Here is a 27,273-nt window from a genome sequence, read left to right on the forward strand (position 1 = left end):
ATCTGTAAAAAGAAGCAACTGCATTCCAAAGCCCTAGTTCTCAATCTGGGATGTGACCTTTAGTTTTTGCTGATCCCTTGACCCTAAAGTTATTAAATATATCTATTTATCTTTGTAGACACTATGTATCCCCCATAGTAGACCATAAGCTCCCCAAGGGCAGGACTCCCCAAGGATAGGTCGTTATTTATGAACTAATAGAGGGGAATGTAGGCATTTTAATCATATTCAGAAGGAGTTTTTTCTGGCTCAAGGGACATGTGTGATAAATGACAATCATTGTAAGGTAGAAAGGCATGGACATAGGGAAGGAGCGAAGTTGGTCTCCTGCTCCAGTCAGTCATTTATAATATTTATCCAAGTTCTTACCAAAGGCATTATGTATATGTATTCACTTTAGCTTTAAGGTAATTTTCATTGTGGCTATTCCATGTATAATTTAAGATTTTTGCAGAGAATTTCAGAATACTGAAACTTCTCCCAGACTTAACTTTGATAAATAAAGCAATGATGTTCTTGGGAATATTGCCGTATTTTTGTTATTGTTGTTTTGCATTTCAGAATTTTGCTTCTGGACATTACGAGAAAGCTTTGCTTGCCATCTGTGCTGGCGATGTTGAAGATTATTGAAAGAAAAAAGATGAATTTGGGATACTGCGTTCCCATTCTTTAAAGAGGCCTCCAACATTGACATTTCTTCATAAATGTAGGTCATCAGTTGTACCTGTAGTGAGGCTGGAAAAATCACAAGATCTTCTACATTAACCTTAATGGTTTTTAACTGACCAAAAATGTGTTTGTCAAGATATATGCTTATTTCTTTTAAAATACTTTTCTGAATACATTAATTTGCTAACATGAATCATAGACTAATAAAAGTAAAGTATTGGATTTAAGTGTATGTATTTAAATTATTTTGTTAGCAACTTGTTAGTGACCAGTCCATTTGAGAGGTCTGTTTAGGGCAATCCAAAAGTAGAATTCAGTGTCAAAGATAGACAGTAAGGCCATACATATTCACATTCTAACCTTTTTATATAGGAAAAACCCAGTTAAACTGAAAATCCACAAGGAACTTAAAGGGGAAAAGATGTTTTAAAAGAAGACTGTGTAATTTAAAGATGGATGGAAATGTCTGATATAAATATACAGACATATATCACATTAATATATGTGCATATATATGTATATATAAAATTTTATAAGACTATGAGGGCTTTGTGATTTTTTAGCAAGTATAAAATAGCTTCTACTTTGTTATACTATGATTGCCTCTCTTTGTCACTGCTCCTTGAGCCATCTTATTTCCAAAAACAAAGCATATTGTGAATTTTAAAAAGTCTCCATCTTGGTCTAGCACCCAAAAAATTGTGCACACCCACACTACACGGGCATGTGCTAGTCAATGACAAATCAGAAATAACTAACTGCCCACCTGGGCTGTCCTAAGCCAAGCTAGAGCCAACCATTGGCATTTGTGAGACACAGGAAGTGAGGTAGGGAACAGCCTCTGGAATTCGCGCACTTCCTGTGGGGAGAGCGAGAAGGAGGTTGGTGTGAGGAGCTTGGACAGAGAGGACGCCCGCAGACAGCTTTCCTTCAGATCGGTCACGTGAGTTAAGGACTGATTCTTTCCACCTGGGCTTTTGGGCCTAAAACTCCCTCTGCCTTGGTCAGAGGTTGAGTAGCCCCTTTCCCTTTTCTCTTCTCTCCTTCTCTCCCTCTTCTTTTCCCTACTCCCATTGTGATTAAACCTCCATAAACTCCATTCTGACTTGAGTGTTTCATTTTAGGAATTTCATAAGTAAATTCCTTGGCGGCCATTGTTCAATATTACATAAATCCTGTAGCCATTACAATATTATAACCTCTCCCAGAAGCCTTAAATTTCCCCATTACAGTTTTGGCGAACCACTACGGGAAAAAGAACTATATTAGTCTTCTGATCTCCTTACTAATCACCTGGGAGAAGTCCCACCCCGGCTACCCCCTCTGGCTCTTGGCCCTCCCTGCCTTAGTGCTTGGAAGGTTTCTAGAACCTCAATAAATTTCCTGAATTTTCTTGCCCTTTCACCCCACTTATTACTCACTCCGTCAGTCCTTTTACCAAATACCTTGGCTTAAAGACACAGCTATTTATTTAACCACTATGAGGTACTATCTGGCAAGGTCGGCTGAAGAGTTGAGGAAGTAGCCCCCATCTTTGAAACTGCAGTTTTGTATTTTCCTGAAACATGACTTTCTCTTCCCAAACTGATACAGCCATTATAGTATGTTATCTTTGTATGAACTATCAATATAAACACCTACCCACACTCTAAGCTTTTTGAACCCAGGGAGCATTCCTAAGTTTGTAACTCTACCATCACATTTTCTCTTCAAGGGTAAGTAGTTTCATAATAGTGGCTTCATAATGATCATAACAATTCTCATTACACCATTGAAAAGTGTATTTTCTCTTCACTTTGTAATACAATTTCAGAAGTTTCTAATTTTAAGTTTCTAATTCTAAGTTTCAAACAATAATAACTAGATTGATAGATAGATAGATAGATAGATAGATAGATAGATAGATAGATAGATAGATGGATGGATAGATAGATAGATAGATAGATAGATAGATAGATAGATAGATAGATGGATGGATGGATGGATGGATGGATGGATAGATAGATGGATGGATAGATAGATAGATAGATAGATAGATAGATAGATAGATAGATAGATAGATGGATGGATAGAAAGACATGCATTTGTATATGCATGTATTCCCCAACAATAAATTAGTGTGTATATATGTGAAATCTAGCAGGTAGTCATATTTAAGTCCTAGAAAATCTCAAAGGATATAAAAATGCAATATATAATAACATATGGAAATGTATACAAATATATTATATTGATTTTAAAAGGATTTAAAATTAATATATAGACAATTTTAATTTGTATACAAATATTACAATTAAATGGCAGGCATTAGATACAAATAACATCACTGAGTGCCACCATATAACCAGAATGATATAGTAATACAAGTTGCCTTAGATTACAAACTGATATTTAATTCAAAGACTCAAAAAGATATTGTGTGAAAAAGAAATGTTTTTTCTCATTTGTTTTAATTGTCTTTCTTTATTTATCATTATTGATTTAGGTATAATTCTTGAACTTGCTAAGACATTCCTTTTATGACACTTTTTGGAAATTATATGTGGATGCTACTTTTATTTTTATTATTGACAGGAAAGAGATGGACTTAAGTTGCAACTCATTGGACTGGGTAGAGCCTAGCCAACATAGCAGACCAATAGAAGTTGGAAACATCCACTCCAAAATATAGAAGGTCCAAAAGAAAAGGGTCTACTTTGAATGTCAAGAGGAGTTAGAAGTATGGTCAATCAGCATTTGGAAAAATGATATGTAGCACTGTGCTTTGAAGGCTTAAAGGTAGCAGGGAATACAGCAAAGAAAGGCACAGATGGTACCAGACTAAAGCAAAATGTATGTCCCAGTATGTGAGGCTAAATTAGGTATTTTTAAGATAATATTTTGGGATTCTGAAACTTGATAGTTTTATATTCTGTAATTCTTTGGCTTCTTTGCCTTCAGTGTTGATAATAATAATAATAACAATAATATTCAAAATCTGTCTTCCTCACAAAAGATCAAGAATATCAAGGGAACTAATAAAAAAATGTGAAAGATGGGAACCTAGCAGATCTTAAACTGTACTATAAAGCATCAAAACAATATGGTACTAAGAGACAGAAGGAAGGATCAATGGAATAAATTTGATGTAAATGGCCTCAGCAAGATGGTGCATTATAAACTCAAAGATCCCAGCTTTGAGGACAAGAACCCACTATTTGACCAAAACTGCTGAGAAAACTAGAAAACAGTATGGGAGAGATTAGGTTTAGATTAACATCTCACACCCAAGAAAAATTCAGAATGGATAAATGACAAATGTAAAGAAGGAAAATATAAGCAAATTAGATGAACATAGAATAGTATGCCTCTCTGATCTATGGGAAAGGAAAGATTTTAAGACCAAGCAATAGATAGAGAATATTACAAAATGCAAAATGAATAATTTTTATTACACTAAATAAAAAAGGTTTGGTACAAACAAAGCCAATGCAAGCAAAATTAGAAGGGAGGCAACAAATTGGGGGGGGGGGTGAATCTTCATAGAAAACCTCTGACAAAGACCTAGTTTCTAAAATTTAAAAGGAACTAAACCAATTTTACAAAAAATCAGTCATTCCCCACTTAATAAATGGGCAAGAGACATGAATAGGCAGTTTTCGGATAAAGAAATCAAAACTATTAACAAGCACATGAAAAAGTGTTCTAAATCTGTCATAATTAGAGAAACGCAAATCAAAACAATTATGAGGTACCATCTCAAACCTAGCAGATTGGCCAATATGACAGCAAAGTAATAAATGCTGGAGGAGATGTGGCAAAGTTGGGACATTGATGCATTTCTGGTAGAGTTGTGAATGGATCCAATCATTCAGACAATTTGGAACTATGCCCAAAGGGCACTAAAAGACTGCCTGCCCTTTGACCCAGCCATAGTACTGCTGAGTTTGTACCCCTAAAAGATAATAAGGATAAATAATTGTACAAAAATATTCATAGTCATACTCTTTGTGGTGGCAAAAATATTGGAAAATGAGGGGATGCCCTTCAAGTGGGGAATGGCTGAACAAATTGTGGTATCTATTGGTGATGGAATACTATTTTGCTGAAAGGAATAATGAACTGGAGGAATTCCACGGAGACTGGAACAACCTCCAGGAATTGATGCAGAGAGAAAGAAGCAGAACCAGGAGAACATTGTACACAGAGACTGATATAATGGGGTACAATCCTATATAATGGACTTCTCTACTAGCAGCAATGCAGTGATCCAGGACAACTCTGAGGAACTTATAAGAAAGAACACTACTCATATCCAGAGAAAGATTTGTGGAAGTAGAAACCCAGAAGAAAAACATGATTGATCACATGGTTCAATGGGGATATGATTGGGGATGTTGACTTTAAATCATCACTTAATTATAAGTATTAATAATATGAAAATAGGTTTTGAACAATGATACCTGTAAAATCCAGTGAAATTTCTCATTGGCTCTGGAAGAGGGGCGGTAGGAGTGGAGGGAAAGAACATGAATCACAAAACAATGGAAAAATATTCAAAATTAAATAAATATATATTTTTAATGATTATATATAATATATATAATTTATATATATATTTAATATAGAACAGTCTTGCAGTATTTTTAATGTTTTCTTGTTTATTTTATTTTGTTTTAGAGGAAAGGACAAGTAGAAAGGAGGGGATAATAAGATACAAGAGAATTACTGGGGAGATCGGGGAAAGCAGATTTTGACAAGCATAGGAATCTCTGATTTTGTCTGAATAATTTAATATTTGATTTTTAGTAAATATATACTTTGGCTGACTGGTAAGAGTTTTAAATACAGATGACTGATGAATCTTCAGGATACTTTGCACCAAACAGCACAACACAGGCACTGACAGGAGATAAGTCTAAGGATAGACAGATACCATATAACACAACACAACAACATGACCTGACATGACATGATATGATGCAATGCAATACAATACTATGCCGTGCAGTACAGTACAATACAATACAATACAATGTAGGGATGTGTTAAAGCCAGCTCAATTTGGTTCTTGAAACTCTTAAATTTTCAGTGTGAGCATTTACACCTTGAAAATTGCAAAAAAAGAAAATAAATCTACGAATCAAGACTTGATTTTTTTGTTTTGTTGGTTGCCTAGACTTAAGTGATGAAGAATATGTTAATAAAGATTGAACTAAAAAATAAATTTTGCATATGTTTGTTTTCTGGAGACCTGGTGGTTAAAATGTTCTCAGCATAATTCTGGATACTGGAAAGAGAAGGAGTGAGTCAGAGAGATAGAGACCTAAACACAGAAGCTGAGAGAGTGAGAGAAGGAGGGAGGGAAAGAGCTTTTATTAAACAATTACTATGTGTTTGAACAGAGAGAATAAACAATTTGTCAATAGTGAAGGTCAGAGGAAGGATTATTGATTCCAAAACTTCCTGACTCCAAGTTGAATATTTTATATTCTATCCTATAATTGCCTCTTCCTAGATATACATTTTGAAAAGAAATTATTTTAAAACTCAAAAGGATGACTGTCATTCAAGTTGTTTGTGCTTCTTGCTTGTTGACTTTCAAATGGAAGATGATCATTCATCTCTTGAGAATTTAGAGCTTGAAAGTAATTATCTCCCAGGTAATTATTTTAAAAATTAATGGCATTCAACAGGTCAACACAATGTTTATGCAATCCATGCTCTCTTTAACTTCTATGGCTTTGTTCTTTTTCTTTTCCCCAGATTTTCTTGCAGTATGCATCACTAAGTTGTCCAAATGCCAACACAACATCATCTTGTTCATCATCACATAATTCTGCCAATGAAATCCTATAAAAATGCAAGTTCCATTGAATTATTTAAATTTAAACCATCAGTAATAAAATTAGTACAATTTTAAGGCCCTTAATATACATTAGTTCTTACTGTACCTGATAGCTTGAATAAGAAGTCCAAAATCCTTAATAGCAGCAAAGGCATCTCCCTTATTTAAACTAGAGACCATGAGATAAAAGAAAATAGTCACAAAATAAAGTTTATGATAAGCTCATAATCTACTACATGCAAGGCAAGTGTGTTTACTATTCCTGATTCCTGACCAGTAATGAATGTCCCCAAAGAGCCAGAGTGACTTCCCCATACCTCGGTTAATTGGATCATTTCTTGAAACAAGCCACCTTTTCCTTTTTTCATTTCATAGTATCATTGATTTAGATTTATGAGTAGAACTTTTATTGATGAGGAAATTGGGACACAGAGGGAATAAGTGACTTGCCCAAAGCCATCCAGCTTATACCTGAGGTAGGATCTGAAACCAGGGCTTGCTTAAATCTAGCACTTTTTTCTTTAGGCCAGGCTATCTCTCTGCTATTTTTGCATTTGAGTCACATGATATTCCACATACCATACGATAGAATCATAGGTTTCTAAGGACCCTTTTTAGAGGGTCCTTAGCAATTATCTAGTTCAAACCTGCTCATTTTATAGATAGGAACATCATATGATGTTTTAAAATATTCTTCATTTTATAATATTCCACAGTGTAGCAAGTATTCATGTTATATATTTTTTCCAAAAGAAAAAAAAAATTATACCCATTATCCAGTGCCAATGCTGCCATAGAACCGTGCTTATAGAAATCAAATGCATAAGCATTCAGATGATGTCTGCTTCCATCTCTGTCAAACTTCTTCAACCAAAAATAAGGAGCATTTTTATCATGCACATCAATTGTGCGTAACACAATCTGAGAAAATATGGATATTTTAAATTTTCTATTTAATCTTTAATTTTTATATTTAATTTTCATTGGATCTGTGGCTCAATTCCTTCTTTTTTTGTTCCACTTTCATAGAGATCTGCTAATCTAAAATTGACACACAATATAAAGAAATGTAACCAACCAAACAAAATACTTGATGGAATCCTTGTCAAAAACTACATGCTGAATTCAAAAACAATGAATCAGCATTAAAAAAAATCTTAAAAATATTTTTAAACATTATTGCTTTAGTTGGAATTTCTCAATATTATAAAACTAATGTGTAATACAAGGATCAAAATTTAAATAACAATGTGAAATATGAAAATGGAAGAAAGAATTTTGAAGAGACAATATGTTGTCAAAGACGTAAGAGAGATCTTAAAAATCAACATTGTAGGTTAATTAAGTCATTGTGCTCAGCAAATTTGCAATGACAACCATTCTTAATAATAATTTTTCTTCCTTTCTCCATCCAAGTCTTTGTTCAGCTATTCTTATTATCATCAGAAATAGAATATAAAAGAAATCTTCTACAAGAAGAAATCCTACATAGATTTTTCTAGCTGAAGGAAACTTTAAAGCTGTTATCTAAATTATTCATTTTGTAAACTGAGTCCAGAGATATATAATTTGGCATTAGTCACACAGCTAGTTAATAGTGGAACTGAGAGTATTACAACAACACCCTAACTCTCATTTTCATGATCTTTACACTATATGATGTCAGAGTGCTTCTCAAAACATAGCTTTCAATAAAAGGGAAGATAGATAATTTTACTGAATTTTACCAGTTCCCATTGCCAACAGTTACCCTATTTATTCATATAGTTATTAATTTCCTATCTTGGCTCATATTCTCTTGGGTACAAAGACAAAAGTCAAACAAACCCTGCTCTCAAACATTTAACATTCTATTGGGGGTGGGGGGGTCAATATGTACAGGCATAATATATACAAAATATATGTTTTTAAAAGAAAATCTAAAGTAATTTGTTTCTGTCATACAGGGAACTAAATAAGAGTCTGAAAGCAGATTGAAGCATACCATTTATCATTATATTCCTCCATGAATTTTCTCTAATATAAGGTATATGTCTTCTTTCACAATGTTATGAATATGAAAATATGTATTGTATGACAATATATGTACAACCAATATCATATTACCTACTATCCTGGAGAAGAGGGAGAGAACATGAATTGCAAAATATCAGAAAATGATAATTAAAAATTATAACAACCTGAAATCTGTAAAAAAAGATTTTTTATTTTTTTAAAGTAACTAGTTGAGATAGAGGGAGTTATCAACTTATGACATTAAGAAAAACCTCATGTAGGAGGTGGTCCTTGAGTTTAACTTTGAAGGAATCTGGGGATTCTAATAAGTAGTAGTATATTCCAGCAACAGGGAATCACCTGTCCAAATATCCAGAGAAAGAAGATGTAATATGACCCCCAGAGAGCAGCAAGAAAGCCACTTCAGCTAGAAGAATATGTAAAGAAAACCAAAAACAAGTTTTCAGCCTGAAAAGGAAGTTCAGACCCAGGTTACTGAGATGAGTTTTTATTTTATTCTAGATGCAAGGGAGCAATACGGTCTCTTAAAAGAAGGATAGAGGACAGACTGGAGAAGGGAAATAATTCAGGGAGAATAATAATGAGACCTAATTTTCTAGGACCCAGATTGGAATGGAGGTCATGTAAGAGAAGAAAAGGGATTGAGGGGAGAGATGCTACAGAGGTAGAATTAATAAAATGTAGCAATTCAGTAGATGTGGAAGGGAAGATAGGATGTGAGAAGTAAAGGATGCTTGTGTGAATCAGGTTAACTGGAAAGATGGTGCCTTAGAAGGAAGTAGAGAAGTTTGAAATAAGAGGAGAAAGAGGAAAAAGGAAATAATGTGTTTTGTTTTGGACGTGTTTAATTTGAGATGCCTATACAGTGTTCCATTTGAAATATTCAGTAACTTGTTGATTATGGGAATCTAGAGGTCAACAGAGGTACCTGGGTCTAGATATATGTCTATGTAGAGAGGATCACTGAATATGTGGGAATTATTGAAATTAACAAAAATCAGAACATTTTTGAGACAAGAGGCTCCAAGACAGGACCTAGAGATACACTATGTAGAGATTTTAACTGAATCCTTATAACAACAAATATCCTCTTCTGTCATTTTCTGTCTTTTCCAAATTTTATCATCTTTTGTTATAAAACAACATTATTGTATCTCACTCAAATTGTTTTGCCTGAATAGATCATCTTCCCAACTAGAATATAAATCCCTTACTTGTAGAGATTATTTCTCATAATTTTAATCTATAACACAATGAAAATAAAATAGCAGGTCCTGAATAATTATATTGAGTCTTCTATCTTTTCTTGATGTGGGATGATCTGTATAAGGAACACATAAGAAGAAGCTGATTTTCCATTGAATTAAAAGAGATGGTTACTTTCATGGAAAAAACGATGTGTGGAGGGATATTTTATTCATGTCATATGGCTACTATAAATTTTAAGATATCACATGAACATTATCTCCATCATCATTGTAAACAGAGGAAGGCACTTCTCAGAAGCAAAAGGAAAAAAAAGTTAAAATGATACCTACATCATTCACCATATCAATATTAAATAAATCTTGGTCAGTTATTTCAGACAGGCAAGCAAATGGTGAGACAGCAGTTCTGTTCTCCATACCAGGCATCAAATGGGACACTAGTTCAGAGTCTCTACATTCTTCACCTGAAAAATCTAATTAGAATGAAATGTGAAATGGCTCAATTACTGTTTCCAACTGAAATTCACTTATGAAATGATTCTATAGTATTTCATAGGAAGATGGGTAATTTTGTGTAAATAAAGAAAACTGTCTCAAAGCATTATATTGCCTTATCGTATCTAGAAATGAAAAGAAACTTAAGAGATAATCTGATACAAACTTTTCATTTTAAAGATAATGAACTCAATGTCAAAAAAAGGCTAAATGGATCCTACAGAATATATGTTGAATTGAAACACAGATGTTCTGGCTTCAAATCTAGAATCCTTTCTATTCTTTCATGATAGAGTCAACCATTTGAGTTAGTTTTCTTTATTACATAATACCACTAGGTAGAATGGACTAATTAGTCCATTGCTAAAAGACATACATAGGAATTGTCCTATAATTAGATTATATACCTAAAACAAAAATAACCCCAAATTTGGCTTAGGTTTCACACCAATTTAAGTTAAAAAATAGCTGATATTGTGTTTTTCAATGGGAGAAATCTTTTTACAATTTTAACACATTCCCCTCAAATTGTATTTGATTATGATGGAAGATATGCTAATTTTCCCTTAAGTGCAATTAACTAAGAATCTACAATTTTTCAAATTACTTTATGAAATTGTTCTCATTGTTATACACTCCATTGAATCTAGTTAAGTCACATAATCATGTATCATAATCTATTTCTTCATATTCAATTGTTAAATATGTTAAAATTAAATAATATAAATTCAACTGAAAGAGTCTTATCAATAACACACTTATTTAAGATGGTATATTGAACTATGAACCAATTATTGGGTATATTTTCATCATAAGTATAAAATATAGTTATAAGGCAATTCCTGTGTGTATTCATTAGGAGTGGACCAATTTAATCACGATTAGTCCATTCCTGTAATTAGTATTATAGAATAAGTATGAAATTCCAAAACTAATGACCTGAAGAGAAAACATTACTTAGTTTGGTCACATTACCCTAGATTTGTCTAAAACGTTGTTCACTGTGCATTTCTCTTGGATTCACATAATATCAAGAAACCAAAATTTTGGTGGCATTTATAGATTTGGATGTTTTACTCTTTATCTCTATATTCCAATACAATTAACAAGCTGAAGATTTTCTGAATTTTCCTTAATATCCTTGTATTGTCTCTCTTTCTTATTCCCTCTTCTTAAATATTTTTTAAATGTAGATCTCTTGCCTCTTTCTCATGTGATAGTTCTGAGCATAAGTTTTAATTTACAACCTTGACATTGTGTTTTCCTCAATATATTCAGAGTTGTTCAAAAAAGTGTTTCACTCAACAGAACAGAATCTAGGCTTAGAACCTCTCCTGAAATGTCCCATACGCATGTCGCCATTTTCTAGGAAATTAAGTCTTCATATATCTTGGCTCCATCTACCTTTTGGTAACAATAGTAGTTCATGGTATCATATAATAAATGCTTAATGAAAGTGTGCAAATGCTAACATATTTTTTCTTTTCTTTAATATTTGAAATGAATTAATATTGATAAAAATTAAGTTCCAAAAATTTTAATAGATGAGAGAATATATATGTGAAAATATACTCATAGGAGAATATCTGATTCTATATACACAAACAGAGAATGGATGATGACATTGAAATTTCTTTATGTCACCATTAACCATAATGTAGAATTTGGTACAATCCAAGTCCATCTACCATATAAAGGAGTTGAGCTACTGATGTTCCAAGCCGACCTCAGTAAAAAGCATTAGAAGAATATTCCAAAGGACAGACTGTAATAAAAAAATTTGTATTAATAATAACAGCTAACAGTTGTAGGCTTTTACATTTGTTGTCTCATGTGATCCTCACAAAAATCCTGGAAGGAAGATATTATTAGCCTCATAGATGAAGCAGCTGGATGGCAGAGTGGATCTATTCTGGAGAAAAAGGAAGACTCATCTTCCTGAGATCAAATCCAGCCTCAGATTCTTAACCCTGTTTGCTTTCTTTTCCTCATCTGTAAAATTGTAGTTTCCTCATTGGTAAAATGAGCTTCAGAAGAAAATGGTTAACCACTCAAGTATGTTTGCCAGGAAAACCTCAAAAGGGGCTGTAAAGAATACACAGAAGAAAAACAACTGCTTGATCACAAGGGTGGAGGGGGATATGATTGGGAATGTAGACTTTAAAGAATCATTCTAGTGCAAATATCAATAATATGGAAATAGGTCTTGATCAATGACATGTAAAACTCAGAGAAATTGGGCATTAGATACGGGAAGGGGGTAGGGTAAGGGGAGGGTGAGAACTTGATTTCTGTAATCCTGGAAAAATTCTCTAATTCAATCAAATAAATAAAATTTTAAAAAATTTTTTAAAAAGAAATGGAAAAAAATGAAGAACATAATAAGATTTTTTAAAGTTTTTTTTTAAAGAATGAACTGAAACACCTGAATAACAGCAACACAGATGAGGGAAATAAGGATGAGGGAGATTAAGTGATCTCCCCCATCCTTATTCTTAAGTATGTGAAACAAGATTGAAACTCAGGTATTTCTGAGTCTAAGTTAAGAGTTCCTTCTACAAGAATATTCACTTAGAAATATTTTCCCTTTGTTATCTGTAGCTAAAGTCTATCCAAAGATGAATTCTTATCTCAACCCAAATGTATTAAATTTATTTTTATTTTCCTTTGAATTCTCAACTACATTGTCAAGACTTACCAATTTCTGACAGAGGTAGCTGGTATTCTTTCTTCATGTCAGCCAGCTCAGAAATAATAAGGAGGAAAGAACCAAAATCATTCTCAATTTTGTGATTGTATTCTTCTGCTGCAGCAGCGAATTCTTTGGGAAGATCGTTTAAAATAACCTAGAAACGGTGAGAAGAAGATAATAACAGCTTGGATTTATATAGTACTTTACAGTTCACGAAACACTTTACTCAACGTTGAATCTATCTGTGTAGTAGAGAGGGAAGAGGATTTCCTTTGGAGTCAAAGGACCTGGCCCCAAACATTCAAGAGAGAAAAAGCCCTGCAAAAGTAGAGAGGAAGGCTGCTGGTATGCAAGATAACCCAGTCTTTCCACCAAAGAATTCAGAGAATTTTGTCCTCACTTTGTAATTCTCTGTACAAAAGCAAACAGTAGCTATATTCCATGGAGTGCATCTTTGCATATTTGGAAAATGATTTGGAGTTATCTACTTATTATTATAAAATCACCGTATCACAATAGAATGGAAATGTCCCCACAGAGTTTATTATTATAGGATCTTAAGAGGACATATTTTAAAAAGAACCTAGAACTACAGAATAAGCCCCAAAACTATGCTAGACTAAAATAAGACAATTTGGTTTTCTGATTACCTTTGACTGAGAAAAGGTTCTCTTATATCTTTTCACACAGGAAGGCAGATATCTTCTTCCAAAGAGATTTGCTAATACGAGTACTAATGTTTCCATTACATTTTCAGAAAATACTTTTGGACCTGTTTAAAAGATAAAGCTTATTTAAAAACCTATGGAACCCTGATCCTTTAAGCTTAAGCCAGGATGATCTTGGAGTCAGGAATCTAGGATGAATGTTGCTTTTAGAACATGGAGGAAAACCTGAGGAGCTGGGGTACTGCGATATGATCTGGCACATTTTATATTTGGAAAGAGGACAGATGGGGAGCAGTTAGGTGGCTCAGTGGATTGAGAGCCAGGCCTAGAGATAGGAAGTCATAGGTTCAAATCTTGCCTCAGACAATTCCTTGCTGTGTGACCCTGGGCAAGTCACTTAACCCCCATTGCTTATCCCTTACCACTCTTCTGTCTTGGAATCAATACACAAAATTGATTCTCATGGAAGGTAAGGGCCAAAATAAAAAAAATAAATAAAAAGAAAGTGAACAGACCCAGAGAAGGATACATATCCAATCCCTGTTTTTGAGAAGGGGAATGTTTTTTTTTTCCCTTACAATACATTTGAAGTAAAAATGACTTTGTAAAAGTTAATTTGATAATTACTACTCTTTAAATAATTGATTAAAATTGATGAAGTTTAAAAAAAAAAAACAAATCATGATGAACTTGTGAATTTCTTCAACACAGAAATGGCATGGGAAATCTCTACAGGTTTCCACCAATATGGATTTTAACCTGTCTTTAACTCTGTATATATCTGCTAGAGAGGTGCCCAAAGCACACAGATATAAAATCATCTGTCAAGGTTATACTGCCAGAATCTGTCAGACCTGGAATCTGAACCCCAGTCATCCTACTTCCACAGTTAACCCTATATGCACATAGCATCTATCAATGAACAGAAAATTATTTAAAAGATTCAAACTGCAGAACTAAAATATTACTAGTCAGCATTTTACTTGATCATTTCATTTTGTTTTCATCCAGATCTGTTCTTTCATTTTCTGAAAGTGTTCCATAAGAAGACTCCCTCTCCCCCCCCATGCAGACTGACAATTGACAAATGTCCAATTCTTCCAATGTGTGAGCCCAAAATGTTAAAGTTAATTCATTTTTTAAAGTTTTCTGAGCTAAAGAATGTACTTTGCTTAGTGGCTATTTAGTAAATTTTAATACTTTCTCAGTAAACTAAATTTCTCCCTATAGATCTGAAATAGTTGATATGACTTCAGATAGTGCCTTATTTTGTTTTTCTTTTCTTTTATTGATGAAACTAAAGAGCTGACTTTAGCCAATTAAACTCACTGACTTATAAAGCTTATGTAGTTAATTTTAAACTCTGAGTGTTTCAAATAAAAATCTTAATCTAACATTTCTAGGTGGCTTTGGAGAATCTACATTCTTAATTTAGAAGTTACCAACTAGAAATATTTAATTATGTTGCAAAAATGGACTTCATGATTCCCTAAACAGAGATGATAAATTTAATATATTAATTACATGTTGCATTTCTATACAGTACTTACATTCTGGAAAAGTATTTTCATAATTGCTGTCTCACGTAACAACCCCATGCCATAGGTAGGTAAGACCTTACTTAGGGAAGAGGGCAACTTTTGTGATGTTGCACTTAGAAGACATGAGGTTTGAGGCCAGTTTCTGTCACTTACTTACAAATTCTGAAATGGAAAAGTCCCAACATGAAAAAGACACTGTGTTGACAGAAACTCCTTCTTGCACGATGGATCTGCTCCTTTGGGTTTTCATTTGATTGTGTTGTCAATAGCTATCATATAAACATATGGTTTTGATTTTAAAAAACCTACCTAAGAACATTGAGATTTGGGAAACCAAGAGGATCTAGGTTCAAATCATACTTTTTTTTCCCACTTATTACCTATGTAACCTCAATCAAGTTATTTAACCTCTTTGAGCTCAATTTCTTCATATGTAAAGTAGGGGATTCAGGAACTTGGATTAGATAATCTCTGGGGTTTCATTCCAATTCTAAATCTACAGCCATGACCAGATTAGAATTATGAAACATTGCAAGTGCTTCACTATGAAATAAAATACAGTCTTTCTTTGAGAGAAATAAATGGTATTGGCTTCAAAAGGTAAGGAACAAGAAAAGATAGTAATGAATGAAGAATATTTGCTTACCCTTCAGCTTCATTGGCTGACACAATTTATGAAATAATCCTTTCTCTAGAAAACTGATCAAAACAAAGTTTGATGGTTCATGGTAGTGCAAATGAATCGCAAGTCCAGAAAATCCTCTGGGGATGCATTCTTGATCCAGATAGCCCTAGAAATTAATTTGTATAAATTCAAATTGTACTATAATCAGCACTGCCTAATAAAGTTTGATATATTAAATAAGACAGTGATAGAAATATGTTTGAAATAATCTTTGGTTAATTTTAGAACTAACATTTTAACTTCTCTAATTAATAGAAGATGGGTTTATATCCTACCTCTCTAACCAGAAACTGCAAAGAAAAAATGAAGTACACTTTCAACATGTGTTTCATTTTTGGTTGATTAAAGGACATCATTGAATGCTGCAGTACAGATAAGACCTAGATGAAGTTAAAAAATAAGAAATATTGGGTTTCTAAAACATAAAATATGAAACATGCATTCTTTCATTAACGATCATCACAAAACTTACCCATCATGCAAAAGTAAAGGCATAATTACTTACAAATATAATCAATGCTCAATAACAAATGCAGAATTCTGATTATGAATAAGCTACCCACCTTCTGTCAGGAAATTTTTGGATAAAGAGGACAAAATGAAACATATAAATGGACTGTTTTCTTCCCCCCCCCCACGAATCTTAAAATTCTTTATTGTTTAAGTTTATATGCACACCTTTGAATTGGGAAAAGAAATAAGCAATCATATGATAATGATCAGGCTCAATATATATACAAAATGTCCAATTCAGAAATTTGTTTTCCTTGCCTCTGCATATTTACTCTGAAGGCTTTTGTTTTTTTATTTTTTCTTTGTTTTTTCCCCCAAGAGGAAAGGAGATAGAAAGGAGAAAAATTGGATTTATTTCATTAAAAAATTAATAAGTTCTGGCAAGGAAAATGGATTTGGACACTATTGGGGAACATATTTATTAAGTATTCTAAATATTTTAAAATACTATAATTAATAATATATCATATATTATATATATAAATATAAAATAATAAAATTAATCAAATATTTTAATAAAGAATGCATAAAAAGAATTTTGTCTTTATGATCACATAAGAGTTTAATTTTTATGCTCCAGGTCACCAGTATTAATTCCATGAAAGTTTATTTTAGGTATATCGGTATATATTACATATACACATACCTATATGTATATGTACATTTATGCCATATCTGGTTTAATGAAATATCTTTTCTATCACCTGCAGATTCCAAAGGAAATCTATAACAAGATAGATGAAATAAACCGATTTTTCCCATATCTTAAAATTCCTTCTAGTATAAATTTAACTACAACCTTTGGATTGGGCAAAGATGTTAACAATCATATGATAATGATCAGACTCAATTTAGGATGTATATAGCCAGTGCTGTTATAAATCCTCTTATATCACCATATGGGTACAGTACAATCACATTGGAAAAAAATTTCCTTTACTATTTGGCTTTATAATTGTAGCTCTAATTATATCTGTCCTAGTGAGTGGCTAGATTTATGATTGAAAACAAAATTTACATAGAACGTATACCTTTGCTTTAGCATCCTCCTTATCATCGGCTTTCATCACTAAAATCATGAGTCTCAAGACAAGGGAGATGCTCAGAGGGAATTGGCCTCTTAATTGTGGAACATTGGATTTTAAAAGCCTTTGAACTTTGGGCAATGGAATATCATAGAAGAACACATTTCCTATAAGGTCTTCACCACGTCTTCCAGCACGTCCAGACATCTAAAAAGAGATGTTCATGAAATATTTACAAACAGTTAAAAATACTTAATCATGGTTTTGACACTATGGTAAGTTGTTAAAATTACTACTAATTTTATTTGTGAAAGGCAGCATGATGAAATGGTTAGAGAGTTGATTCACATTCAGGAAGATCTAGGTTCAAGTCCCACTTCAGACATAACTGGCTGTAACCTTAGGAAAATCATTGGACTGCTCACTCTACAAGAGCTACATTGATGGAGAGAGTTTTCACATTTGAAGTTCCCTCTACCAATGAAATCATGTCTGCGTTCCACAAAATATGAGGCTATGTAGGAAATACTCAGCTTTAGATAAAGTGAATACCTAACAGGTATAGTTTTAAAATTAAATTGAAACATCAGTACCAAAATACTGGTATCATCAATTTGAAAATATGCCAGACTGAAGACATTTTCTTTTCTTCATATAATAGTACATTCACCATGATGCAGTGGCCCAATATGTCTTATGATCCCCATCTGCATCCATGATTTGATCAGCATATCCATTTTTAATGTCCAAAATACTTTAAATGTAAATGGTCATTTTGTTTATACTCATAGGCAAATTTAACCATTGGTTTCAACTTTGGTTTAAAAACTTTCCAAATTGTTAATTAATTTATTAATTGTAACTAAAGGAATGAGGCATCTAGAGGATTCTTATTGTTTGAGAAGGGTGCAAACACATCCAGTTTAGGGATGGGTGGTGGAGGGAGGAAGGCAGTGTGAAGAGGACAATAGGGGGGGAAAGACTACAGAGGTCCATTTACATGACTTTAAATTAGTTTTGGGAGTAATTGTGTAGCATAAACATACAGGAAAGTAGGAGTGCTTGGAGGGCAAGAGTTTGGTGTTTCATTTTTGGTAGACTTTTTTTTGGGGGGGGGAACAGACTAGCTCTTCTCTATGCATCCTTGGGGTTAGTTCATCAACATAGTCACTTCATCTCAAAGTAACTAACACCTTGGGTACTGCTGGTCTTACTGTAGATGTCTGGAGCCTATCTAAGACTTATAGACCATAGCCAGTTAGCAGGACCAACAGACCCTCACAATAAAGCCTTCTTGGCTTTGTGGTTTTCACATATAATTGGAGGATGTGACTTTTAGTTAACTTATAAGATACTTTGCAAGTAACTTTATGTTCCTTTAATCTATGAGACAGTCTGAAAGTGACTTCTAGGTAAACCCTTGAATTATGATTTCTGACTACTACATTATACTGCATAGTTACAAATTTACTATACTAAGTAGAAGATGGGATTCATTAGGGGAACCAAAACAAGATGCAATTTTAGCATATTTTCTCTTCCTTCAAGCCACAAATCTTCTTTAAGGCTCTCCTTACCTTTTTTATGGTCACTTATAAAAAGCCTTGTTTTAGTTATAATCATGTAGAGAAAATATATTGAGACATCCATAGTCTAAATTATGATTATCTTAAAAATGCCCCACATGGTGGTCATGGAACAACCTGCTTGACAGTTCCAGATGACAGATATGGAGGGTGTATAGCACACATAGTACCTGTCTAAAATTTAAGGCATCTAGAAAGACAGAATCTTCTGTGAAGATAACGGATTTACAAGGCATGTTTATTCCCAGGGCAAGTGATCCAGTAGCTGTTACCACCTATAGAAAGATGACATAAACACATGAATAAATAAATATATCATCATTTTCATTAGTTTTCACTAATGCCTGGAATTGTTTCCTTCCTCGTCCTTACCTTTATTCAGGTACCAAGTAAAGCCTTCACCTTCTACAAGAAGTACTTACTCATCCCCTAACTGCTAGCACCTTCCCTCTGTTGATGATCTCCCATTTATCTTTCATATAGCTCGTTTGTATATAATTTGCCTGTTGTTCCTCCATTAAATTGTAAGAGACTGTGGAGACTTGGATATTTTTTAATTGAATTGAATCATGAAAAAGACAGCGATCTTTTTTTTCTTCTTCCTTGGAATCTCTGACTCTAAACATAGTGTGTGGTACATAGTGCATGTTTAAAACAGTACTTATTGGCTGACTGAATAAAAATGAACATATATCCTCTACAAAGGTCTCCTCTGGAACTCAATAGAGCAAAGAAGGTAGCCATTGGTTGTTGAAGCTTATGCCTATGAAATGAAATTTTGCCAGAAAAGCATCAGGTATGAGATACTTGTCTCATTATGTGTCACTTCTATGAGATCCAGAATTTGCAGTTCAAAAGAACACATTGCCAAAGAGTCAAAGATGAGTTGATGAAATCTTTTGGATTCAGTGATTCATGAAGGAAATACATTAAAATGAAAGGCAGTTGGCATGTGCATCTATGAAAGAAATGAGTAGCCACCCCAATGGAATACTGGATCCTTATGGGATGAAGTGTGAATGTGTCTTCATACATACATGCAGACACACAGAGGCATAGATATATGCATTCTGTATCAGAATGGAAAGCAAAAGTAACCTTTGATAAACTAGTAATCATGCGAATGAGATGGGTAAAGAATCTTTTATATTCATTTACATTTTTCTATAAAATAAATTATGGGTAATTTGCATCTATATTTCTTTCTGTGTATTTATATGTGCATATACACATGTACCCACATCTAGGCATAGAGCCTTTTCACGAACTCAATTTTTATGCTCATCTAAATAAAATGAACAAGTAATTTGTAGTAACCTTGCAATAGTCCAGATGATAACAGTGGCAAGGTTTTGGTTTTGGTTTTTTATTAGACATTAAACAATTATGTTTTGAATGAATGAATGAATTACATCATGGGAAAGAATCTTCAGAATTAAAAAAAAAGAATTCCAAGGAAAAATAATTTGAATTTACTCATGGGCATCAATAAAGGTTGACTTAAACTTTAATAGAAGTAAGGTAATATTATAAATTAAACAACAGGTCTTTTACAATTTTAGAAAATTACATAAATACATATGGATATCATGCTATATTATACTATGCTATGCCTTATTAAACTTTCCACTTCCACAAACTCCTACTCTTGTGCTTCAATGTGTCCTCTAGGTAAACGAAAAGTTCTTTAAGGTTATTCCAGAAGAGCAAAAGCTTGGGCAATTTCAAGCAAGCTGGAAATTTTTCCAGTTCAATCCTAAGGACATATTGCCTTTGCTGTCCTAGATTTAACTCAGTTAAGGGCAGTGAGAATCATTAATAGCCTGATCAGCAAGTTATGAAGTTTTGGTCAATGGCAACTGATGAATGTATAAATGAGAGTGAGTCTAAGTGCTTAGTAGAATATTGTCCTTTTCCCACCATCATTCAGCAACTTCTCCTTTGTGGTACCAACTATCCTTCTGGCTACCTAGGTTGACAAACTCAAAATTATTCTTGATTCATTCCTCATCCTGTCCTGTAGCCTGATGGTGGGTCTATATGCCTCAAGTCTGCCAATTATCCATATCCTAAATCTCTAAATCCCTAAATCTCAGTCCTTCCTTCTCCATTCCATCTTATTCACAGCTGCCAAATTGATACAGCAAAAACACAGGTCTGATCAAACGTACACCACCACCTTGCTTAAGAAGTTTAGATAGATCCCTGTCATCTCTAGGATAAAATAGAAATTCCTTTTTAGCATGTTAAGTTTTCACAATTTCATTTGCAAACTAAAAATCATCCCCTACTTCTTGCTATCTCTCATTTCCCATATCCAATCTGTCTCCAAAGCCTATAGATTTATTTTTCAGAATCTCACAAATAAACCTCCTTGTCTCTTTCGCCACTACCATCACATTAATGCAGGCACTCATCACCTCACTTCTGAACTGAAGCAAAAGTCTGGTGGTGGATCTATCTGCCTCAAGTCTTTCTGCACTCTAAACCATTTAGACACTAAAGTGATTTTCCAAAAGTGCAAGTCAAGCAGGATTCTCCACTCAAAAACTCCACTGGTTTCCCTTCTGCCTGCAGGAGGAAAATAAAATATTCTGGTTTATATTCAAAGCCCTTTAATAACTTGGCCTCCTTCTTCCTAGCTTTCTAGTCTTCTTACATCTTACTATCTTTCTTCAATCCAATGTCACTGGCTTCCTGACTGTTGCCCAAACAAGACTTTCCATCTCATGGTTCCTGCCATTTTCTCTGGAAAATTCTCCAGAGTTTCCCATGTCTGAAATGCTCTTCTCCTCCTCTAATTATTGACCTTCCCAGCTTCCTTTAAGTCCCAACTAAAATGTCATATTTTCCTGGAAGCCTTCACTACCACCAATCTTAATTCTAGTTTCTTTCTTTTGTTCATTATTTCTGATTTAAACTGTATATAGCATGTTATATTTATTTGCATGTTGTCTACTCCATTACTTTGTAAACTCCTTGAAGGTAGGAGTTGAGCTGTCTTTTGACTTTGGGGGGGGTATCCCTAGTATTTAGCACAGTGCCTGACATATAATAGGTGCTTAATAAATATTTGTGCATTATTGGTTGATTTATTGACTCTAAACTATCTTATCAGATTGATTTCACATTCATACATTTTTTATTCTGCCCAAAAACTGATATCACAGATTTCATGTGTACTTCTCTTCATACATCCTCTATTATAGCCAGACTGCTTGATTTGTATTTCACTGTAACTGATACTTACCTCCAACCTTTGTGGCTTTGAAGTTTGTCTCTCATGGCTCGATTTCCCTTTAATCCTCTTGAGTAACTTTTCAAATCCTTAGATACTTTCAAAATTTAACCTAAGCTCTACCTCATTCCTATAATTGCCTTTCCTGATGCCCCTAGTTCTGACATTCTTACCTGATATATTTCCTTGTATTTACATAATATATTTTGTATTGATTTATTTGTGTATGTGTTATATTTTTCTTGTGTGTCATTAGAGCAGACTCTATTTCATTTTAGTTTTTATAAAACCAGCAGCCAGGACTGTGGTTGGTATAAAAATTTAATTAATAAGTAGATCCATGTTCCTAGTACAGATTTAGAACTAGGAAAGCCACTAAAGGCCAGTTAGTCCAAGCCCCTTATTTATACATGAGAAAACTGAGACACAGAGGGTCATGGATCATACAGTTATTAAGTGGTTGAAGTAGAATTTTAGCCTGGGTCTTCCTAACTCTAAATTCAGTGCCTTATCCACTATGGAAAAATCATTTTTCAATTCTGTCTTTCTATTCCTAACACATGATATATTATTTTGCTTATTAAATGCTGGTTAAATTGAATTTAATTCGGGACTTCTGGTCAAGATGGCGGCTTAGAAGCAGCAAAATTTCAGACCATCTGAACCCTTCCTTACCAATCACAAACTGAGTGCTCCTAGGACACCAAAATTCAAGCTGAACAACAGGACAGACCCAGGGAACCCTCCTCCTGGACCTGGATCTGGCCCCCCACAAGCCAGAACCCTAGATCACTCGGATCTAAGGAGCAGGCAGAAGGAAGGTTCCAGGACCCATCCCCCCCCAACCCAGAGTGCTGAGCCCACGGCAGCAGCGGGAACCTCAGGGCCGGCAAAAGGGCCTCAGGGATGGCTATTCTGAAGGACTCACCTTGAAAATAACCTGAGCCAGTCTCTGGGGTGGCCCAACACAGACAGCAGGGAAACATAGAGAGAAGGGGGAAGCCCATAGCCCCCTGTCTGGATCCTTCCATCTGAATCTCAAGGAAGGTTCCAGCTTCAGGGCACCAGCTGAACCCAATCCCATCAGGAGCCCTCAGAACTACTAAAAGGACAGAAACCTCAGGGCCAGCAAAGGGGTTGCTCCGAATAGCTTACCTTGAAAGTAACCTGGGCCAGTCTCCGGGCATTCAACACAGAAGGTAGAGGAGGAGGGTTTTTTTTTTTGTTTGTTTATTTTTGTTTTTTTTGGTTCCGGGATCATTCCGTCCACACCAACTGAACTTAATCCATCAGGAACACTCAGAATCCAGGGAGGCTAGGACCCTTCCCCACTTAGAGAACAGGGTCTTTGGAAAGAACAGGGTGGGCAAAGGGGTTGCTCCAAAGGGCATTCCTTGAAAGCAACTTGGGCCAGTCTCCGGGCATTCAAAACAGATTGTGGAGGAGGAGGTTTTTTGCTTCAGGGCTCATTCGGCCCAAACCAGCTGGACATAATCCCATCAGGATCCCTCAGAGCCCGGGGAGGCCACAACCCCTCCCCCCTTAGAGAGCAGGGTCTTCTGAAATAACAAAAACCTAAAGGCTGAGTCAAGATGGTAGCCTAGAAGGAGCATAGACCTGGCAGCCTGGCCAGAGCTTTGGAGATCCTCCATATTTGCTCCAGTCGTCCAGGAAGTTTAAAACTCAGAGTAAACCAAGCCCAACTAAGCTGAACTTAATCCCATCAAAAGTCTCCAGAACGCGGGGAAGCCCAGGCTCCCCACCCATCCTCATTGACTACTGGACTTTAAGCCAATCAAAAGCCTCCAGAGGACAGGGAAGCTCAAACCCCCAACAACCCTCCCCGAGAGACTATACCAAGAGATCTACTGTTAAAGCTCCAAGAGGGGAGACTGATAGAAGTCCCCCCAAAACAAAAAAAAATGAGAGGAACAAGAGCACAGACAAATACAGGGAGTAAAGAAGGGGTGAATTTGAGCAAACAATAGAAAAAGAAGAAAGAAACTACAATAGACAGCTACTACTCAGCAAATGGAACAGAGGGGGAGAGATCAGCAAATGATAAACCAGAAATCCCAGCGAATTGGATACAGGCTGTGGAAGAACTCAAAACACAACTAAGAGAGGCTGAAGACAATTGGGAAAAGAACTTAAAAATTAAGATAAGTCATCTGGAAACAGAGGCACTTGAACTAAAACGAGAAAAAAGTATCTTGAAAGCCAAAATCAACCAGCTGGAAAAAGAGGCAAAGGAGATGAAAGATGAGGCAAAGGAGATGAAAGACGAGGTAAAGAGGATGAAAGATGATCTTCAAAGAAAATCAGACCAGAAGGAAAAAGACGACCAAAAAGCCAGAGATGAAATCCAATCTTTAAGAACCAGAAAAAAACAACTAGAATCAAGTGACCTCACAAGGCAGCAGGACACTATAAAACAAAACAAAAAGAATGAAAAAATTGAGGAAAATGTGAAGCATCTCATTCACAAAACAGACAATTTAGAAAATCTTTCAAGAAGAGACAATTTAAGGATAATTGGACTACCAGAAGACGATGACAAAAGAAAAAGCCTGGACATAATACTAGAGGAAATTACCCAGGAAAATGGTCCCAAGACCTAGAACAAGAGGGGAAAGTGGAGATTGAAAGAATCCACAGATCACCCCCTGTATTTAATCCCCAACTGACAACACCAAGAAATGTTATAGCCAAATTCAAAAACAATCAGATGAAATAAAAGATATTACAAGCTGCCAAGAAGAAGCCATTCAGATACCATGGAAACATGGTGAGGTTAACACAGGATCTGGCTGCACCCACACTGAAGGACCAAAAGGCATGGAATACGATATTCTGGAAATCAAGGTAACTAGGTCTATAACCAAGAATAAAATACCCATTAAAACTTACTATATTCTTACAGGGGAAAGTGTGGTCATTCAACACAACAGAAGAGTTCCAAGCATTCATAAATAAAAGACCAGACCTGAACAGAAATTTTGATGTCCAACCACAGAACTCAAGAGAATCATCAAAAGGTAATTAAAAAAGAGGAAAAAAAAACAAACAAAACAACAACAAAAAATTTTTAAGAGACTCAATAAGTTAAAATGATATGTATCCATATAAGAAAAGAGGTCATGGTAACTCTTAAAAACTGTTTCTATCACCTGAACAGCTAGAAGAATTACACTCAAAGGGAACAGTGACAAACTGTATAGGATGAAAGGATAAGACATAAATAGGTATATAGATATATGCATGCATAAATACATATACATGTGTATGTATATATATACATGACTAGAGCTAAAAAAGAAAAGAGGTTATGTCTAAAAGAAATGGGAAAAGAAACAAATGGAGGTAAATTTATATGTCAAAAGAAACTCATGGCTGGAGGGGGGAGAACATCGATACACTGGAAGGGTAAAGAGGTTGAAGATAGGAAATACTGTAAACCTTAAAATTTCTTAGACTTGTGAATGTTGGAAATTTCACCATTGGAAGGTTTCATGCTTGTAGGGAATTTCCTACTGATAGTGGGAACTCTATTGGAATGTGAACCCCATTGGCATGGGAGGTTCCTTCTCCTCCCTACTTGGAACTGCTTTAGGACAGAAACCTTTTGCTGATCAATGGAAAGGGCTTTGACCTATGCTTAAGCATAGAACAGGAAGTTCTTTGAGTCATGATTGATTTTAGAATTGATACAATAGAGATACTTGGAATGACAGAACCAGGTCTTGGAACTTCCAATCTCCACCCTACTCAGGGTAACAGAATTTAGGAAGGGCTGCAGCAAAGGATCAAGATTTAATTATTTGAGAATATGACCTTCAACAGACATGTGCAAAGGGGCAGACCTCTGGGCGATCCTGGGTTAAGCTAGAGCCACCATTGGCACAGAGAAGACAAGGACAGTGATTGGTAGATGTGAGAACTGAGGGGAGAGAACTTGGATGGTTTCCTTAAAGATAGCAGGGTCTGAGGACTGGGTTGGTTGGAGAAGTTTGGCTCTGAGAGGTGTGCTCTGAGAAACTTGCTCTGAAAGAAGCTGGAGGTGGAGGCCCCTGAGACTGTTTCTCCATTTTGGTCACGTGAGTGATAGGGACTGATATCTTTTCTTTGCCTCAGCTATCTAAGGGCTTGGGCCATTTGGCCCAGCCTAAACAGAGGGGGTATTTAAGCCCTATTCCCTTATCTCTCTCTCTCTCTCTCTCTCTCTCTCTCTCTCTCTCTCTCTCTCTCTCTCTCTCTCTCTCATACCTTTCTTCCTCCTGTTTGTAATTAAACTCCATAAAAGGCTGACTGCTGACTTGAGTTTTCATTAAGGAATTACATAGCTGAATTCCTTGGCGACCTTAAATTAATATATATCAGTCTTTTAAGGTGATTTCCTTGTCACAATACTCAACTCTTACGTTCATTGAAAATGGACTGCTGAGGAGGGAAGCAGTACAAGGGAGGGAGACGGTTGGGGGGGAATTTTAAAAAGACGACAGGGGAAAATAAAGGTGGGAATAAGAAGGGAGGGGGATAGAAAGGGAAGTAAAATAAGGGAGGTAACAGGGGGGTGACTGACTATAAACAAACATTGGTATAGAAGGAAATAGTGAAAGAAGAAAAGGCGGGACCAGGAGTAGAAATCAAAATGCTGGGAAATAAACAGCTAATAATCATAACTCTGAATGTGAATGGAATGAACTCACCCATAAAACGCAAGCGAATAGCAGAGTGGATTAGAATCCAAAACCCTACCATATACTGTCTGCAAGAAACACATATGAGGAAGGGAGATACGCATAGGGTGAAAGTAAGAGGATGGAGCCAAACCTATTGGGCATCAAATGATAAAAAGAAGGCAGGAGTAGCAATCATGATATCGGACAAAGCCAAAGTAAAAATAAATCTAGGTAAAAGAGATAGGGAAGGTAATTACATCCTGATAAAAGGCAGTATAGACAACGAGGAAATATCTGTACTCAATTTGGATGCACCAAATGGCAGAGCATCCAAATTTTTAAAGGAGAAACTAGAGGAGCTCAAGGATGAAATAGATAGAAAAACTATACTAGTGGGAGATCTGAACCTTCCCCTATCCAAACTAGAT

The 27,273-nt window shown here is 35.0% G+C and overlaps 2 protein-coding genes across 3 annotated transcripts in view; one reads left to right on the forward strand and one right to left on the reverse strand.

The window, feature by feature from the left end:
* The window catches only part of ANXA10 (annexin A10), a 99,378-nt gene extending 98,355 nt beyond the window's left edge, over positions 1-1,023 (forward strand). The window contains exon 12 of the mRNA XM_056803814.1: positions 562-1,023. Coding sequence (XP_056659792.1) covers positions 562-630 — 69 coding nt within the window. The 3' untranslated portion in view covers positions 631-1,023. The remainder of the gene's footprint in view (positions 1-561) is intronic.
* Positions 1,024-3,096: 2,073 nt separating this feature from the next.
* LOC100021573 (probable ATP-dependent RNA helicase DDX60) overlaps positions 3,097-27,273 on the reverse strand; it is a 110,094-nt gene continuing 85,917 nt past the window's right edge. For both annotated transcript variants that reach the window (XM_056802870.1, XM_056802869.1), the window contains exons 29-38: positions 19,096-19,200; positions 17,346-17,546; positions 16,077-16,181; positions 15,763-15,907; positions 13,558-13,679; positions 12,914-13,061; positions 10,051-10,193; positions 7,266-7,417; positions 6,603-6,665; positions 3,097-6,501 (exon numbers count right to left, since the gene is read on the reverse strand). In XM_056802870.1, the coding sequence (XP_056658848.1) occupies positions 6,378-6,501; positions 6,603-6,665; positions 7,266-7,417; positions 10,051-10,193; positions 12,914-13,061; positions 13,558-13,679; positions 15,763-15,907; positions 16,077-16,181; positions 17,346-17,546; positions 19,096-19,200 (1,308 nt within the window). In that variant the 3' untranslated portion in view covers positions 3,097-6,377. The remainder of the gene's footprint in view (positions 6,502-6,602; positions 6,666-7,265; positions 7,418-10,050; positions 10,194-12,913; positions 13,062-13,557; positions 13,680-15,762; positions 15,908-16,076; positions 16,182-17,345; positions 17,547-19,095; positions 19,201-27,273) is intronic.

Source organism: Monodelphis domestica, chromosome 6 (genome assembly GCF_027887165.1).
Source record: "Monodelphis domestica isolate mMonDom1 chromosome 6, mMonDom1.pri, whole genome shotgun sequence".
Lineage (NCBI taxonomy): Eukaryota > Metazoa > Chordata > Mammalia > Didelphimorphia > Didelphidae > Monodelphis > Monodelphis domestica.